The 18,527-nt window shown below is 43.8% G+C and overlaps 1 protein-coding gene across 3 annotated transcripts in view; it reads right to left on the reverse strand.

Moving 5' to 3' along the window:
• Positions 1-11,951: 11,951 nt before the first annotated feature.
• Apaf1 (apoptotic peptidase activating factor 1) overlaps positions 11,952-18,527 on the reverse strand; it is a 90,224-nt gene continuing 83,648 nt past the window's right edge. For all 3 annotated transcript variants that reach the window (XR_013045828.1, XM_006979814.4, XM_076554623.1), the window contains 2 exons: positions 18,004-18,150; positions 11,952-14,529 (listed from right to left, as the gene is read on the reverse strand). Coding sequence is in view for 2 of the 3 variants with exons in the window: in XM_006979814.4 (XP_006979876.1) it covers positions 14,383-14,529; positions 18,004-18,150 (294 nt within the window). In the remaining variant the exon portion in view is untranslated. The remainder of the gene's footprint in view (positions 14,530-18,003; positions 18,151-18,527) is intronic.

The following is an 18,527-nucleotide window of genomic DNA, read 5'->3' on the forward strand; positions in this document are numbered from 1 at the left end:
GACAGGTAGGTCCCTGGGAGGTCACTGACCAGCCAGCCTAGTTTCGTTGGCAAACCCCAAGCCAGTGAGAGGTCCTGTCTCGGAAAAAAAAAAATCAAGATGGATAGAACCTAAGAAACAATATCTGATAATGTCCTCAGGCCTGCATGTCCAAATACTCGTGCCCATGTGCATATATGCTGCACATACACAAACATGCACATACACACACCTTTCAAAGTAGAAACAGGCCCCTCTAAAAGGAGAGTCAAGGTTATCGCTAACAACTCCCCACACTCAATGCTGCCATCACCTGAGAACCAAGAGAAGACCTACAGCTGCCAAAGTCCTTGCAAACCCAAAGCATCCCTGACTCTGCTGCCCACCAGGCTCTGATCAGAATGGCCAAGAGCATCCCAGTAAGCACCAAGATGGGGGACCCTGGTGACCAGAGGCAGAAAGTATCACCTGATGTTGACTGTGGGACCTGGGAGCTGACGCATTGCTCATGACATGAACGGACTGAGTACAGAATTGGAATGATGCTTTCAGATCCTCCCGCCCCAGGCTTCCGCAGGAGGGCCAGGCTGAGTTACTGCGGGAGGCAGTTAGATCGCCAAACTCCTGTTTACACTTGTCCACAGCCTAGAGACTTCACATGTGTGTGTGTGTGTGTGTGTGTGTGTGTGTGTGTGTGTGTGTGTGTGTTTCCAGGCAGGTAACTAACATCTTGCAGCCCTGTCTTGAGATCCAGTTAGATCGTGTGTGGAGGGCACCCTGCCCACAGCTTGGCACCGAAAGCACCCTCAGAAAGTACAGCTCTCCATTCCTTCCTCCTAAACTACATTAGTCTTGGGAGTTAGTACTCATGGGCTGGAGTTGGGTTTCAGCTGGTAGAGTGCCTGCCTGTTATGAAAGAAACCCTATTTTTTTTTTATCTCCATGAAACACGTATAAGAAGACACACTTATAATCCCAGCACTAGAGCGGGAAGATCAGAAATTCAAGGTCATCCTGGACTTTGTGAGTTCAAGGCCAGCCTGGGATACTGGGCTCCATGAAACACCGTCTTTAAAAAATGTTTGAGGGGACAAGTCCAAGGTGAGGAGACGAGAGCCACTGCCATGCCGAGGTGAGGAAGCTGGACTCACTGTCAAGTCAAGGGGGCAGAAAGGACATCTCCAAACTCATTACACAGGCTGGGGGATGATCTTTCCCAGATACTGAAACTCAAGACTGTGATCCCAGGGTGTCTGTCCATCTCCACAGAATGCAGCCATGTCCTGCCTGAAACCATAGCCGATACTTTACTCAGCCTGGTGGGTCTGGGCTCCCCCAAAAAGGAAAGCCAGGGGTGGATGCTAGCCCCAGCTTCAGGACTGATGCCTGGGGGTTAGTCCTTCTTCCAAAAACTGGGTGGGGTGCATGAATACAATCCCAACACTTGGGAGATTGAAGCAGGAGGATTGGGAGGTTGAAGCAAGCCTGGAATGAGTCCTTATCTCAAAAAAAAAAAAAAAAAAAAAAAGAGGAATAGCAATTTGGCTCAGTGAGTAAATACATTTGCCACCCACCAACCCTGATGATCTAAGTTCAATCCCCAGGACCCCTGTCCTCTGACCTCCACACTCATGTTATGGTATGAGCATGCACACACACACACAATAAATTAATTAATTAATTAATTAATTAATAAGTTTTAATTTAAAGGCTGAGGATGCCTAGTTTGCAAATCTCCATCTGTGGAGATGAAGTGAGTGGCCCATGCCTGGAGCAGACAGGATGTGCTTCTGAGGATGTGATGGTCTCTAACTCCTCCTAACATCCCCCGGCCCTAGTCAAGTCCTTCTCAGCTACTGAGAGCCCTGGAATCTGCCCAGCAGCTCAGACCCGGGCCTTGGCCACCCCTAGTCCAAGGTGATGGGCAATGACAGGGGTACATTCTCTATTTACCTATTCACTTTGTGTGATCGACTGTATTCCCAGTCCTAGAGTTCTAGCCTCACACATGCATTTACAATGAGCACTGGCGACTCACTTTCTAGAATCATAAATGAAAATTCCCCTAGTTTTAGTCTTCTCATACTAGCAGGAGACCCAGAAGCAAATTGTCTTCAATGCTAAGTGGCTGCAAAGGCCTGGTCTCTGGTGGGCACCACATTGGATCCAATTCTTCAGCCCCTTCCATGTGAACAGACGCCTGGAAGGCTATTTCGTCTGCAGTTAACCTCATAGCCCAAGAGTAACTGAGGTCCTCATTCAGGCATCTTAATAACTGCTTGGCACACACACCGTCCTGCAGGGAGGAGATGCGAGCAAGGAGTCTTTTCCAGCGACAATCATCAGAGACCAGGAATTACTAGAGAGTCAGTTCTCCTTCTCTAAAGGTCACTAAGAAAATTATAATATAAAGCATTGGTTGAATAATAGACGGCCTCTCTTGTAGGCTTCAACACTCCGGGGATATGTTTATTCATTCCCTATAATTTAGTAGCAAACCTCTTTCATCCAAGTAAAGTTTTACATTCCCCTAATGATGTGCCACAGGGAAATGATAAACACAGGACCATGAAGAGCACTAGTGATAGATTACAACGTGATTCAGCGGCTTTGCTATAACCTTATGGATGGGGGAAACAGAGAATCCCGTGAGCATCCAGGCACTCGGGAACTTCAGTCATGCAACATTCACTGAGACTCTAATTGCAGGACAAGCTACGTTAGACCCCAGTGTTAACACACATTTGCCTTTCAAGGGCGTGTGACCTAATGGGGACAACAGACCAATAAGCAACATCACCATAAGGAAACAGAAACGCCCACAGAAAAAGGAGACCGTCCAAGAGAGGCAGGACAGACCGTCAGCCTTTGAAGGTTGTTTCCAAGGCTATATAGAAGATGAAGTTAGGAAAAATAAAATTAGGGGGTTGGAAGGTAATAGAGAAGAAAATAGCTCACCCTAAATCACTGAAGCAAGAAAGCACACAGTACCCAGGCTACACAGATTAAAGTTTATACAGAGATGTTCAACATTAAGATTAGGAAACGCCATGAACAAGAGCACAAATGAGAGCCGGGATGGCTCAACGGTTAAGAGAGCATACTGTTCGACCAGATGACCCCAGTTTGGTCCCCACACCCACGACGGATGGGGGATGGGTCCACGGAGAGCTGAGATGCAGCAGGCATCCCTTGCTGTCTCCTCACTGTGGGCATGTGACCAGCATCTTCAAACTCCCGCTGCCTTGACTTGCCCTCCACTGGTGGACTGTGTCCCCTGAACTGTGAGCCAAATTAGACCCTTTCTCCCTCAGGCTGGTTCTGCCAGTGTTTTCTCACAGCACCAGGAAAAGTGACCAATACAAGCTGGATTCGGTAAGAAAGGATACAGGGCAGGAAGGAGTCATCGGAATCTCCAGGATGGATGCAGATTTCTGGATGAAAGCTTGTGTCAACAGAGGGTGTGGGCAGGATACGCTGGTGTCAGGCAGAGAGAGAGAGAGAGAGAGAGAGAGAGAGAGAGAGAGAGAGAGAGAGAGAGAGAGAGAGAGAGAGAGCGAGCTCAGGGTGATGAAGCTAATGGACCACCTCATGTATATGGAAGTACTGAGAGGTGACTGAGAAAGCAGATAAACCATCAATGCACCATGAAACAGAAAACTAAGCCGAAGATGGAAGACAGAGGACACACACACACACACACACACACACACAGGGGGAATCCTAGGGTTAGAGAAGATCCAGATGAAAGAAAATATTTTCACACTATGTATAACTTTACTCAAACTTTTGACAGAGTCACGATGTTTTCTTTTCTCTTTTTAAGTCATGGTGTTTTAAGAGCCCCAGAGTTCGTAATCCTAAACTGTGTGCAATGACAATTGAATTCATAAAATGAACTTCTATGAACGTGGTAGGGCCCTTGCACAAATGTACCCTCCAGGTTCCTACAATTGCTAACTTTTTTAGAACTTCCTTTGACTGAACACTCAAAGAGCAGAAACTGCCTCAGCTTTCAGATTCTTAGGCACAGCTCTCTTAGAGATAAATGGGGGCTCTTATTTCACTGCTTACAGAACTTTGCCTTTATTTCTCTGCTGTAAGTGATGTGAGCGTCCCTGGTCCTCAAAAGTATCTCAACAACAGACAGAATAGGAAAATGGCTAAGAAATAGTTTGGGGCACGTTCAACATCCTTAGCCGTCAGGGAAATGCAAATTTAAACTACACTGAGATTTCATCTTACCTCAGCCAGAAGAGCTAAATTCAAGGGAAACTAGGAACAAATGCTAGTGGGGGAGGGGAGCCCTCATCCATCGTTGGTGAGGGTGCAAACTGATCCAGCCACCAAGGAAACCAATGCGGGGTTTCTCGGAAAAACTATAAATAGAACTACCATATGACCCAGATTCACCACTTCTGGGCATATACCCAAAGGATTCTATATGCAACTACAGAGACACTTGCTAGGCCATGTTCTTTGCTGCTCTGCTCACAATAGTTAAGAAATAGGAACAGCCTAGCCATCCATCCACTGATAATGAAAATGTAGTCCATACATAACACACAATGGAATTTTATTTTTTTTCATTTTCATATTTTAAAATGTCATCTTATGTGTACGAGTGTTTTATCTGCATGTAAGTCTGTGTGTATCATGTGTGTGCCTGGTGCCCATGGAGGTCAGAAGAGAACACCAGATCCCTTGGAACTGTGAGTGCCGGGACTCAAACACCGGTCTTCTCTGCAAGAACAAGTGCGCACAGACACTGGGCCATCTTTCCCTCCGCACAATGGAATTTTTTTCAGTGTAAAGAAAAACAAAATTATTAAACTCACAGGTAAGTGCGTGGAGCTGGAAATAATCATTTTTGATGTTGTTGTTGTTGTTTGTGGCGCTCTTATCCCCAAGGAGAAGTCACGAAACATGACAGAATCCACTAACAAGAGTTTTATCAAGACAAGGAGAAAGGGATGGCTGTGATCAGGCCTCCTGTGGAAGGACATGTGTGAGAAAGAGGGCGGGGGAACATGGGGCCTGTCTTATAAAGGCCAGATCACACCTGCGCACACAGACCCACGTGGCTATTCCACACAAGCTCACCGATCACGTGGTTACGTCCTCGTCTGCACGATTACGTGACCACGCAGCATTGGGGCATGGTTTACGCAGGACATTTGACTGGGAAATGACTAAGCAGAGATGACTAAGTGTCCTGCCGGGCATGCACAACTGTTGCTGGAGGGCTTCTCTCCAGGTTCCCCAAGCCCTGCAGTCCCACAATCCACTTATAAAATAATCACTCAGACACTTATATCACTTATAAACTGTATGGCCGTCGCAGGCTTCTTGCTAACTGTTCTTTTATCTTAAATTAACCCATTTTTATAAATCTATACCTTGCCATGTGGCTGGTGGCTTACCAGAGTCTTTACATGCTGCTTCTCCTGGCAGTGGCTGCAGTGTCTCCTCCCTCAGCCTTCCGCTTCCCCGAATTCTCCTCTCTCCTTGTCCCACCTACTTCCTGCCTGGCAACCTACTTCCTGCCTGGTCACTGGCCATCAGTGTTTTATTTATATAGAGCAATATCCACAGCACACAACCATGGGGCATGGTTAGAATTCCTATCAATTTTGAGTCAGGTAACACAGACCCAGAAAGACAAACAGCACATGTTCTCCCTCATCTGTGGACCCTAGCTTTGAAAGGAGAGAGGACAGAAGACAGGAAGGATATAAGGCAGGGATGATGCCTCTTTCAGATGTCATAGGTTACGAACCAAAACTCCAGCACCAGGTGTGGGTGGCTTCCCTTGGGGTTGTTGGTCAAGGGGATTCCATAGATCCCCACACAGGGCAGCACAGGCTATAAACATTGTTCGTGGTTACCTATCACAACTTCATGGTTAAGACCACATACCTGAGTCACAGGACATGGGAAAAAAAAAATCAAGCTGGCACTGACCTGGAAGCTTCCTTCCTACCAGTAAGCCTTCACAGTACTGGGAGGTGCCATGTAGGCTGCTTGGAGGAGAAAAGTCATCAACAGCCTTACCAAGCTGTGGACTGCAAGCTATAATAATGACCACACAATAATAACTGACCTGACAAGACATGCCTATTGGTACCATACCGACGTGAACGCTGTGGGGGTTAATCAACTGCTTACTAATTGAATTTAAGGTCTATTTCACAAGACAGAATCCATGCTTGGTACTGTTGACTGAGCTACGAACCCTTGGCTAGGTAGACCACAGACCCTGGGAAGAAGGCCTACTATTATTTTGCTAAAGGAATCAAACTGCCTTCTAAAAACTTATCTCTGTGTCCATAAGTTAATACAGCTCTCAACTCTCGTCAGAGAAGCTTCTTTTAGAGGTGGATGGTGGTTAATACAGAGACAACTGCATTCAGGGCATCTACATCACACTCACTACCCATATGTGGTGATATTTTATTTTCGCTGAAATGTGGTGATATTTTATTTGTGCGTTAATAAAATAAAGCTTGCCTGGAGATCAGGGGGAAAGGGCCAGCCATTACAGTAAACACAAAAGTCAGGTAGCACACACCCTTAGTCCCTTAGCAGGCAGGGTCTCTGTGTGTTCAAGGCCGCACTAGGGAACAGAGCCAAGCATGGTGACACACGCCTTTAATCCCAGTACCAACTACAGAGACCTGGAGGTCTACACAGACAGACAGTGACAAGGAAGTGAGGTAGCTGGGCTAAGAGCCAATGAGAGGGCAGAGCAGCAAGGCAATAAAGGCGTGGGTAGACAGGAAGTAGCTCTCTTGGGAAGCCATAGAGATGGTGAGGTCAGGTGGTTTGTGGCTCTCACTATTTTCCAGATCTCTAAGGCTTTCACCCCTATATCTGGCTCTGTGTTTCTTATTTAATAAGACCATTTAGACATTGGTCTACACCCATAAGACTCAGATCCGGATCATCTCAAACAGTGGAAGGAAAGAGCATAAGAACCAGAGGTGGAAGAGAATTGATGCAAAACTGTCTTCTGGACACGGCAGGGTATTTGCACACATGAATTCACAATAGCTGCAGTTGCATGTGCAAGACCTGCACAAGATTGGGCCAGTCAAAATCCTAGCCTGGACAGAAGAGGGGTTCACAAAACCCCACCCCTTGCTGAAGCGCTATTGGCAATTGATTGCTGCTAGGGGGGAGAGAGTCAGTTTCTTTATGGGATGTGACCCCTTGCTGCGCCAAACCTAAATGGTCTTATAATAAAAACCCAGAGCCAGCAATCACGGTGAAAGCTGGAAGATCAGAGAAGCAGAGGAAGCCACAGCCACCACCTCTTACCTCACCAGCTCCTCAGCCTGACAGAGCCTCTGCAAGAGAGTGAACTCCTGTCTCCTCCCGCCTTATATTCCTTTCTCTGCCCAGCCACATCACTTCAACCTTCCTAGTGCTGGGATTAAAGGTGTGTGCCACCACTGCCTGGCTCCGTTTCTTTTTTTTTAGACTGGATTAAACCAGTGTGGTCTTGACCTTACAGAAATCCAGACTGATCTCTGCCTCTGCCTCCGGAGTGCTAGGATTAAAGGTGTATGCCACCACTGCCTGACCTCTGAGGCTAACTGTGGCTGGCTCTGTCCTCTGATCTACAGGCAAGCTTTATTTCTTAGATTACAAATCTCACCACAGCCCCTGCTAGGTTGACTGCGTTCCAGGGCATGGCCCTACACCCATGCAGAGAAGCTGTACTAGTTAGACTCGCTGGGCTTAAAAAAACAAAACCAGCATGTAAAATGAATAAAAATAATAATAATAATGATAATAAAAACCATAAAGCTGGTCATGGTGACACATGTCTTAAATCTCAGAACTTGGGAGGCAGAGGCAGGCAGATCTCTGTGAATTCAAAGCCAGCCTGGTTTACTGAGCAAGTTCCAAGACAGCCAGGACTACACACAAGTGAGACCCTGTCTCTAAAAGTAAAAAAAAGAAAGTACACTAAGTTAGGAGAGGGACGTGGTAGGGTGGTTCTGAGAGGAGCTGGATGGGAGAGTGGGGTTGGATTTGAGTGAGACATGCTGTATGAACGTATGAAATTCTCAAAGGATCTGAAAAAGTACCCAGCGTGGGCTCACAGAAGATTAATGTATCTAAGGTTTTGGGAACCTCTCTACTGATGTGGGTTTCCTGTTGGGGTGAGGAGAGGTACCTACTGCAACTTTTGAAAAGCAAACACTGAAGTAAAAGAAGTTATCATTGTTCCCAAAGCTGTATTCTATTTTTACTAAGGTAATTTTGTTGGCTTATATAGTTCATGAAGTATTAGATAAAAATGTCTTAATTAACACAGAAAATGGTTTCATAATTCACTAATATGACTAAGCAAAGACAATGCTGCTTCTTGAGTTTTTTAAAGATACGATTTAAAACATTTTCTGGGGAGTGTGGACGATTTTTTAAACTGTATACATTATTTATCTGAGAGTCAGACTCTGGTTGCCATCTAGGTCTCCAGCAATAAGGATGCCAAGAAAATAATGTCATTACCCTAATGTTCAGTGTTTGGTCTCTAAAATATTAAGACACTGGATAGTAATATCATTAATATTATTTATGGCAATTTCATGATATGCATTTGAAATCTCAGAAATAATATGAAAATACCAAAGGAAAATTCATACAATAGGGAAGACCTTAATAATATCATTGTTTACGAAAAACTGAGCAAGAAGTATCCCCCTAGGAGAGAGAATAATCGGCCAAAGTAAGGGAGTCAGAAGGCAGGGTTCAAGATGGCAAAGTGGCTACCATTGAAATACCATTGAAAAAGAGATGGGAGGAAGAATAATGTCACAAAGAGAAAAACGCAAGAAAGAGTAAAAAAAGTTTGCACAGTAAGTGTCTTCAGTTTCTATTGCTGTGCAGAGACACCATGACCACAGAAACTCTTATAAGGGAAGCATTTCACTGAGGGAGCTCGCTTACAGTTTCAGAGGTTCAGTCCATTATGCACATGGTGCTGGAGGAGCTGAGAGTCCTACATCTTGCAGGAAGTCAACTGATTCACTGGGTGGCATCCTGAGCATTGGAAACCTCAAAGCCCTCCCCCTCCCACACACACACACACAGTGACACACTTCCTCCAACAAGGCCACCCTCCTAATAGTGCCACACCCTGAGATTATGGGGGCCAATTACATCCAAACTATCACAGGGTGTAAACTAAATAAATGAAAATACAGCAGCACTTTTAAAATAAGTCAACAGATGGCCCTGATCACAATTTTAAAAACAAAGAAGACATGAATCTGAGACAGGTATTTATAGGAAGTAGGGTGAGAGAGGAGGAAGGGAGAAAATAAACGGTGGAGAATGAGCACAATCAGAACGCACATGCATACATGTTTGAAACTGTCAAATAACAAACTTAACAAAAAAAACTGAGTCAAAATAATACTGAAAATATTTTAAAGGAAACACAAAAGTGGGGCTAAGAAAGAGAGAAATCATACAATCATCTCAAGACATTCAAAAAGGCATTTGATGAAAATCCAGCATCTTTCTTCATAATAAAAGCCCTGACAGAGTAGAAGTAGAGGGACCAGATGGCAACACAATAAAACATGTTAATGACATGACATTGAATGGGAGAAAACTCCAAGTTTATCTAATAAGAGTGGGAAGACAAGGGTGTCGACTCTCTCCACCCTTATTCCCTGTGGTGCTCGAAGTCTTAGCTGGAGCAGTAAGACAAGAAAAGAAAACCAAAGGATTACAGATGGGAAAAGAAGTCAAAGTATTCTTATTTGGAGATGAAATCATTTCTGCAGAAAATTCTTATATCTAATAAACACCTTCAGCAAAGTGAAAGAATACTAGCGTAAAGATCAGTAGCCTTCCTACACACAAATAACAAATATTGAGAAAGATATCATGCAATTCCCACTCACAGTTGCCTTAAAACAAAGGAAATAGGCTAATGAACAGTTTTCAAAGAATGAAATGCAAATAACCAATAAACCTATAAGAATACTCAAGCTTGTCGGAACACAGTCCAAGAATAGAGTCATGTGAGAATTCTGAGTGCTTGTGAGAAATCTCCAAGAAAAAAGTCAAGAGTCTTATGTTCTCAGTTTCCTCAAAAACACAGAATTGTTCTTGGAATGTGCTTCATGACACTCCCAGGTGTAGCAGATAGCAGTGAGTTTATTTCAGATTATTATTACAACTGGCTATTGTTATTTATTTATATGCCTCTATGGGAAAATGAGTTTTTGCCACCTGTAGCTTGTCGTTGTGACGGAACACCTTACTCATGAGACTCTTCTTAACCCTCAGAGTATAAATTGTCTGATGCTCTGAATAAATTGGGCTATTGCATGAGACTTTAGTCCGCCTCATCTATGGACTCCATTCTCCCAGGTCCCACTGCCTCTAGAGTGGTGACTCAGTCTCACTAGCATCAGAGAAATAAGAATTTAAACTACAATGAGATCCCATCTCATCCCAATCAGAATGGCAGTTATTTAGAAAACCAACAACACATCAGGTGTGGTGGGGCACACCTTTAACTCCAGCATTTGGGAGGCAGAGGCAGGTAAATCATTGTTTGAGTTTACCCTAGACTTCACATCGAGTTCCAGGGCTACAAAGTGAGACCCTAGTCTCAAACTAAACTAAAAACAACAAATCCTGCTGAGAATGTGAGCAAAAGGGAACTTTATACCTGGCTGGGAGGGGATGTAAACTAGACCCCCCACTATGCAAGTGTTGTAAAAACTAAAATAGTAGATAAGCCAGACCCAACCTAGGTGTGCAAAAGCAGAGTGGATAAAGAAAATGAGGTCATGTAAACATAGTGTAACTGGACAGAACCACACTAAAGGAACTGTCAGTCTCATTTGTGGTACCTAGATTTTTTTTTTTATATAGAAACATCATGGCATGGAAGTTCTAGAAGAAAACTTCATAGGAGAATAAAGGGGACCAACCTGAGAGAACAGGGGGAGGTTAAGGGTAGGGCAAGGTGTCTGGAGCAAATGTACTCAATACAGGAGATACTTATATGAAAATGTCCTTACATAACAGTATTGTGTGCAATGAATGTACACAATAAAATTGTAATAATAATAATAATAATCAAACAAATATGACCATAATTTCTAAGAACTCTGGAATATGACCAAGAGACCAACCTAAGAATATAGAGTTGAGATTAAAAGCAAACAAAATAAGGTATTTAAAAGATACATTTTATATATAGAAAATCCCCCAAATCTAAGGAAAGAAATGACATTCGAGTACAAAAGGCATTCAGAACTCTAAATAGACATGACCACAGAACAACCTCTCCACAATACATTACAGATACTAAAAGAACAAAGAAGCAATATGAAACACTGTGAGACAAAACAACTCACACAGGGAACCAAATCAGAGTAAGATCACCTCTCAAAAAAAAGAGCCCTGAAAAGCCAGGCTAGCATGGAACAAAAATACTCCCCACCAAAACTGCTGTACCCAGCACAGCTATCTTCCAAAACTGACAGAGAAATAGGGACATTTCAAGAAAAGCACAAGACTAAAGCAATTCATGGCTACCAAGCAGGAGAGATATGTGTGTGCATGTGCGCACGTGCGTGCGTGTATACACAAGTGCACATGTAAGTATGTTCATGTGTGTATGGAGGCCTGAGGCCAATATCAGGTGCTGTTCTTGATGGCTTTCTACCTTATTTTTGGAAACAGTGTCTCTCTGTCAACCTGGAGTTCAAGTCAGCTACACTGGATGGTCAGCAAATCCTAGAGCTCTTCCTGTCTCTGCCTTCCCACTGCTGAAAGAATAGGGGTTTTTTTTTGTATGCGTGGGTTCTGAGGCTCAAACTCAAGACCCCATCTTTGCCTGACTGAGCCCATCTCCCCAGGCCACCCCTGAAAGCTGTTTGATCAATCTCCTAACAACAGAAAAAAAGGCAAGCAAGGAGTCTAAAATCAAATGTTTTTCAGAAATTTTCAGAAGTTTTATTTTTGTTTTTAAAATTCATGTTTAAACAGTATTCCAAGGCAAAAAAATTAATAACACATATAAATTATAAATATAAAAAGTCTCCAAAGCACATAAAACCCATGGTACAAAGCATCTTCACATATACAAAGTCCAATGTCATTTCTCACATAGAAAGCACAGTGAGGAAAGGACTCGTAGCGCGCATCCGCAGGCCACAGGCCGAGCCTTCTGGCCAGGCTGAGGCTGCCATATAAGCTGTCTCCTTCCTTGCGCTACTGTGTCTTCCTCTCCACTTCACTTTTCAGACAAAGACCAAGACTTTAGAAAAACTGCTGTTCACTAGTTCACTTCAATAACCCAGCTACAGAACAGATAAGCCACTAACGTTCTCGGAAAAGCAAAGTCTGATTCATTTGCAGCAAGTTCTAAGTAAGACGTACTGTTCAGGTATTTATTTTTATAAAATTAAGACTTTTTTCATTTATCACATCTGCTTAAATCACAGTAAGTGTGTAAACTAGTTCCTCAACCTACCAACCAAACAAAGATAAAAAAAAAGCAACTTCTTTAATTCTGTACAAGATTTTGTTCACTCTAGTCACAGTTCCTGCAAATGCCATGTGGGCATATCTAACTAAAACCCATCCACGGGCTGGAGTGCAGCCCAGTGTTGGAGCGCTTGTCTGGCATGTTCAAGGCCCGGGTTTCAATCTTCAGCACCACACAGAAATAAAAATAAAATACACCAGTGGTTGATTCCCTCTGCCCACACCACAGCTAGTAATATGTCCTGACAACAGAAACAGCTTCGTTGACTACTGTTTATGTTAGTACTCATTCATTCCTAATGCAAAATGAAGCTATTTGACTTCTTGTTTTATGTGGAAACTAATCTATTACTGCTGGGCAGTGGTGGCACATGACTTTAATCCCAGTACTAGGGAGGCAGAGGCAGGTGGATCTCTGTGAGTTCAAGGCCAGCTTGGTCTACAGAGCAAGTTACGGAATAGCCAGAGCTACATAGAGAAACCCTGTCTTGGAAAAACAAAAACAAAAACTACATCTATTACTAATTTATCTCTATTGTCCTTAATATTTCTGGGGAAAGCTATCAAATTTAAGCTTCAACTAAAGATCCTAAAAAGGGATTAAAAACAAAACTAGTCACTAATGTTGCAAAGTTTTTTCTGCATCAAAAGCCATCTCTCCCAGCTACTTAGGAGTCTGATGCAAGCGGACCACAGGACCCTGCGTGATAGAATCGCTGTCTGAGTTCGCATTTCCCAGGGAAAAACGGTGTTGGCTTTGGGGGATACAGGAAACAGGAAGCGAGGGGAAGGAGGAAGCCATCATCCTCCTGGGTCTTGGGGATTTCTGTGGAAATGCACAGAAACCCTAAATAATTCTCTTGAAAGTCATAAAGAGAATGGCACTGATAAATGACAATTATCCAGAAGTAAACAGATTAAAGGATTGAACAGATGAAGTGTTTTACTATTTCACATTTCATTGACGTACTAACAGCTAACTATGAACAGAGGGTTAACAGAGGGTTAAGGCTAGTCAAGCAGGAAGTAAAAAACAGAGGGCAGGCATGGTGGCGCACATCTTTAGTCCCAGCACTTGGGAGGCAGAAGCAGGAGGATCTCTGTGAGTTGAGGCCAGGCTGGTCTCATAGTGAGTTCAGTCAGGACTGTTACACAGAGAAACCCTGTCTTAAAAAAAAAAAAAAAAAAAAAACGAAACTGAGAGAGTGCAGGGTGGTGCCCAATTCAGACACTGACAATCAGAGTCCAGCCACACACAGGGCTGTCATCGGCTACAGAGAGAAATCTCTCTAATGGAAGACTTTAGCTCATAGAAAGAACTGCTGAAATACAACACTCACTGAGTTATCAAAAGAAATGTTGCAGACTGTGCACAAAGACACAATATTTTAAAGCAAATTTAAAAAGTGCACATAAGCAACATGATTGTATTGGAAAGCCGTACCCCCTGGGGGTAAGTGTGGCTCCGCAAACCGACCTCCGTTACCTTGCAGCACAGCCTGCGCAATGAATGATGGCATCAACACAGAACTCCTTCAAATGGTTCGCATTAATTACACTAGCCAATTGGAATGCATCAAGGAAGAAGTTTACCAATAGCGTAGCAAGGTACATATTTACATTTCCTTTGCTGGTTAGGAACAAACTGTTAATAACGATGAGGACTACTAAAAAAATGATGAGCAGAGTAAAAGTGTGTTCATTTGTGGAGATGGCTGTACTGACTAACATTGTTCATCCAGCCATGAACACTTTTGTAATGAATGCGATACTACAATACAATTCACAGCATTAGAAAACGTTGATGGACAGAGTGTCAATTTTTTTCCAATTCAAAATTAAGGAGCTGAACTACATTAATGCCTAGCCATTTTACTCTAAAACCTGTAAAATATATAAAATACCAAGATTATCAACAGTCACGTATGTCCGGAAGTCAGGGGACACATGTATTTTCTTGAGGTTTGTTCCGTTGGTGTAGAAGGTCTGTGAGCATTCCCCAGTGACAACATTCCACCACTGTTCAGAGAAAAAGAAAACTTTCATTAGATTGGTACTTCCACTGCACGGTGAATTTTAGTGCCAACCAGCTCCTTCACCCAACTACTCATGACTCCTAAGCCAAGCAATGAGCAGGGATGGCATCTGAGGTTTACTGCTGAAGACTACTGGCCTTGGTTAGTTAACCCTAGTGATGGCCTCACAGCCATGTCTGCACCCACGGCCCCTGCAAGGCATTCCAGAAAAAGCAACGGCCACTACAGAGCTGGTAACACAGTGTATTGGGGAGGGCTGGGCTGTCTGTGTGTCTTCTCCATGGGATGAGCACATGGCTGCTTCTCTGCACTAAGACATGGCCTTCTATCGCCATGGCCTGGACTCCAACAGATACCCAGACCACTCACAGCACAGACAGGAAGGAAGCCAGTCTTCTAGAGAACGCTTTCACCGGGGGAGATGCAGGCTGCTATGTGACAATCTACGCTGAATACCAATCACCTCCAATGAAGCAGGGGCTCTAAGCACAGCCTTCCCTTCCTCCCCATCACTGAATTCATGAAGAGTATAACACTATTTTTACCCAACGGGGTTCACAAAACTTACTGTCCTACCTCAGAGCTAAACTGAGGGCAAGAGACAACGCACGAGAACATGTTTTCAAAAGGCCCACAGTCCACCAAGAGCCTGAGTGTCACAAACACAGACAATACTGTCGCCTATGTGCTCAGGACAGAGCCTAACACTCCGCCTTGCCATGATCCAGGCTGGAGTGTTATCTTTACTCTTGGGAGTAGGACCTGGTAAATGTGTATGTCACAGGATTTGGTAAAGCTCACTAAAGCAGCATGTGCTTCCTAAAACAGCACCAGAACCCAAAGCACAAAGAACACAGTCCAGCTCGAGAGGACTTGTTTTCAGTGACTTGGGCTTGTACAGTTCATCTCTTAGACCCGCCTGCCTCATTTTAAAAATAAGGAACCTGGGTTCCTGAGAGAATCAAGACGCAGAGGACAGTGGAAGTGGACAGCAGAGGTGGAACAGTTCCTGACTTTCAAATGTAGTGTCCATCCATCTATCATTCCCCCACACCATTAAAAAGGACTGTTTTACCTGCAAATCCTACAACAGCCACTGGTTCAATATGGAATGGAAATGCAAGATTTCATAGCCGCAAACACTGGATTTTCAGGGTAATGAATTACTCAGTATGACTCTACAGTTGTAGATACACGCCATCAGAGATTTATCCAAATGCACAAAATGTGCGGAACCCAGCCTGATCCTTATGTCCACCATGCACTCTAGGTGATGATGATGGACCGGGTTAAGTGTATCAGCTATAATAAACATTAATACCTGATGCTGACGGTGGAATAAGCAAAAGACATATAAGAAATATCTGTAATATGGTCCATGTTATCATTACATCCATCTTACAGACAAAACAACTGGGCAGACAGAGGTAAAACAACCTTGTGAAAAGTCACCGAACCAGTGAGTGGCAGAGCTGGGATCTGAACTCAGGCAGTCTGTCCCCAGACCCACTCCCTAGTCATAACAACACTCTTCCGAGTATAAAACACCTTCATTTCTGACCCTGGGTTCCACACTGTAAATCAGCCTTTGCCTTCAGTGTATGAATGAATAGGAACTTGTCATTCTAGCAGTCTGTGTTCTGTGGCATGACTCTGGCAAAAGATAAGTTACATTTTCATTTATAATAATTTCGAAAGAAAGGTAAGAACATTTTAGCTACTAGACACTATCTTACTGGCACTCAATTTACACTGCTCAGATTTGAAAGTAAACAGACCCAAAATGCCTCATTTCTTGGCCACTCTGGCAGCTGTTTCTTCTCACTCCTAATTTGTTCTGTGCCTTTGGATGGTCTCATTAACATGCTGGGTAGATGCAGGCTGGGTTAGAACATAATTAGTTTAACCACGCTAGTCATCAAACAGAAGGCAAAGCGCTGACTGTCATGTCGACACATAGACGACACAGATAGACATGGCTTCTTCCAGCCTCCAGACATGACCTTTACAGCGCAGCAGCAGATCCACCTTCTACTTCACGCCAAGGTTGCTCATTGGTCTTCGGAATATCCTAAAAGCCAGGCACAGTTATGCAGTGGCATTCCACAGAGCCCAGAGTTTCTAGAAGCTTGGTGTCAAGGCTGGGCAGTTACGTTTTCAACAGTGAAAGACACAGCTTCCAACACAAAGGCAGCAACATCTCTCCTCTAAGCACCATCCTCAAGCTCAGAGTTATTCATCTTTACACTCAAGGAGGACAAGTGGCATTAATAGTCCAGGAGCTCTTGACGACTAAATCAAAGTGTGCCCCAAAAGGTATCCATTAATAAACTTTGTGAGACTTATTTCCAATGCAGGCTGGAGAGGTATCATTTCACAAATTGACAACATCCCCTCATTTATCTTTTATAAGCCAGATGCTGAGTGGCACTGCAATAACGTAGGACCCTTACAACCAGAGACTTCATTCAAACACATCTGAACATCTGTACTGTGAGGTAATGAGACCATCTTCGCTTAGCTGTTTTCAAGAGCCATCAACTACCTCACAAAATCCTATGGGATCAGTTGTAAATGACAGAGCTTACAGAATGCCCAAGTGGTCAGCATCATGCACAGTATCCTTTTCTACACCTTTTACAACTGACCTGTCCATTCCTCTCCTCTGCCCCTCCACTGACCTCCTGCAAGCTTCTCTCAGGCCCCTCCTACACTTCAGGGACTTTATTCTCCATTTGCTTTTTGTAGGGAACATTAGCCACCACTGGGAAAGGACAAGCCTTAAATATGTGCCACAACACACAGCAGACCCTGAACAGTATCACCGAATGGATAAATGGGCCAATAAATGACACCAGAGCCCTACAACATGCTTAAGCCTTGGCCCCAACAGTCACTGTTGAGTATGCACAAGCCAACTTGTCAGAGACAGTGGAAGAGGCAGAAGACCTACTGTGAGTCTTGGCCCTTGTAGTTACTAATCACAAAGTTAGTTCTAGGACAGTGATAACCTCCATGAAGATCAGTTCTGTTCATCTATAACCCACAGGGAGTAAAACTTGAGCATCACAAAACTGATTAGTGGGCTGATAGAAATCAAAGTCTCTAGATAATAAATTACAGCTGCTACTATTATTACCAAGAAAGAACATTTCACAAATACATTTTTCAAGCAATCCCAACCAAAACATTTCCTGCTGAGTGCCATGGGAGATGAAGTTGGGTCATGTAGGTTCAGACAGGGAGGTGAGAGCTCTCACATTGCCACCGCTGTCACCAAAGATGCTGAGAGACCTAGAGAAAGCGGCCTGGGATGTCAGTCACCACGGCAAGGTTGTCTCCCAACAGCCTCCCCTCTACTCTGCTGGGTTCCAGGAAAGCCAACTGAACACACTAAGAGAAAAGCACTCAGATACGACCCGGATGCTCTTGGTTCATATCCGTGAGTAACTCTTACCTTAAGATATCCTCCAGCAGAGACAAGCGTTCTGCTGTCGGGAGAGAAGCACAGATCAGTCACCCAGCCTCCGTGGGTAGCAGTTCCTTCTTCTACTGAAAGCGGAGCACACAAGTGAAGAAGCTGGCCATTTGAGACATTCCATATCTACATAAACATGATATGTAATTCATTAATGGGGTAACCCTGAAGCTTTGCCAGTCTCAAAGTATACATACACATCATCTGTGATATATCTGGAAATTTTAAAAACAAAAAGAATAGCATGCTGGATCAGAATGCTACCAATTTCCACTGAATTAGGAGAGAAAAGCAGGCATGACAGCACACACCTCTAATTCTAGCAGCTAAGGAGGCTGAAGTAGGAAGATTTTGCATTCAAAGCCTGGCCAACATAATGAGACTCTGTATCCAAAAACTAACAAAATAAAGGGGGTGTTTATCATTGAAATTCTAGACAGTGTGTGAGTAGGACCGACCAAGGCCAAGGAATCGCAGCGTTCCTGGAAGGCCTGGTAGACTCC

Source organism: Peromyscus maniculatus, chromosome 18, assembly GCF_049852395.1.
Source record: "Peromyscus maniculatus bairdii isolate BWxNUB_F1_BW_parent chromosome 18, HU_Pman_BW_mat_3.1, whole genome shotgun sequence".
NCBI classification, from domain to species: Eukaryota; Metazoa; Chordata; class Mammalia; order Rodentia; family Cricetidae; genus Peromyscus; species Peromyscus maniculatus.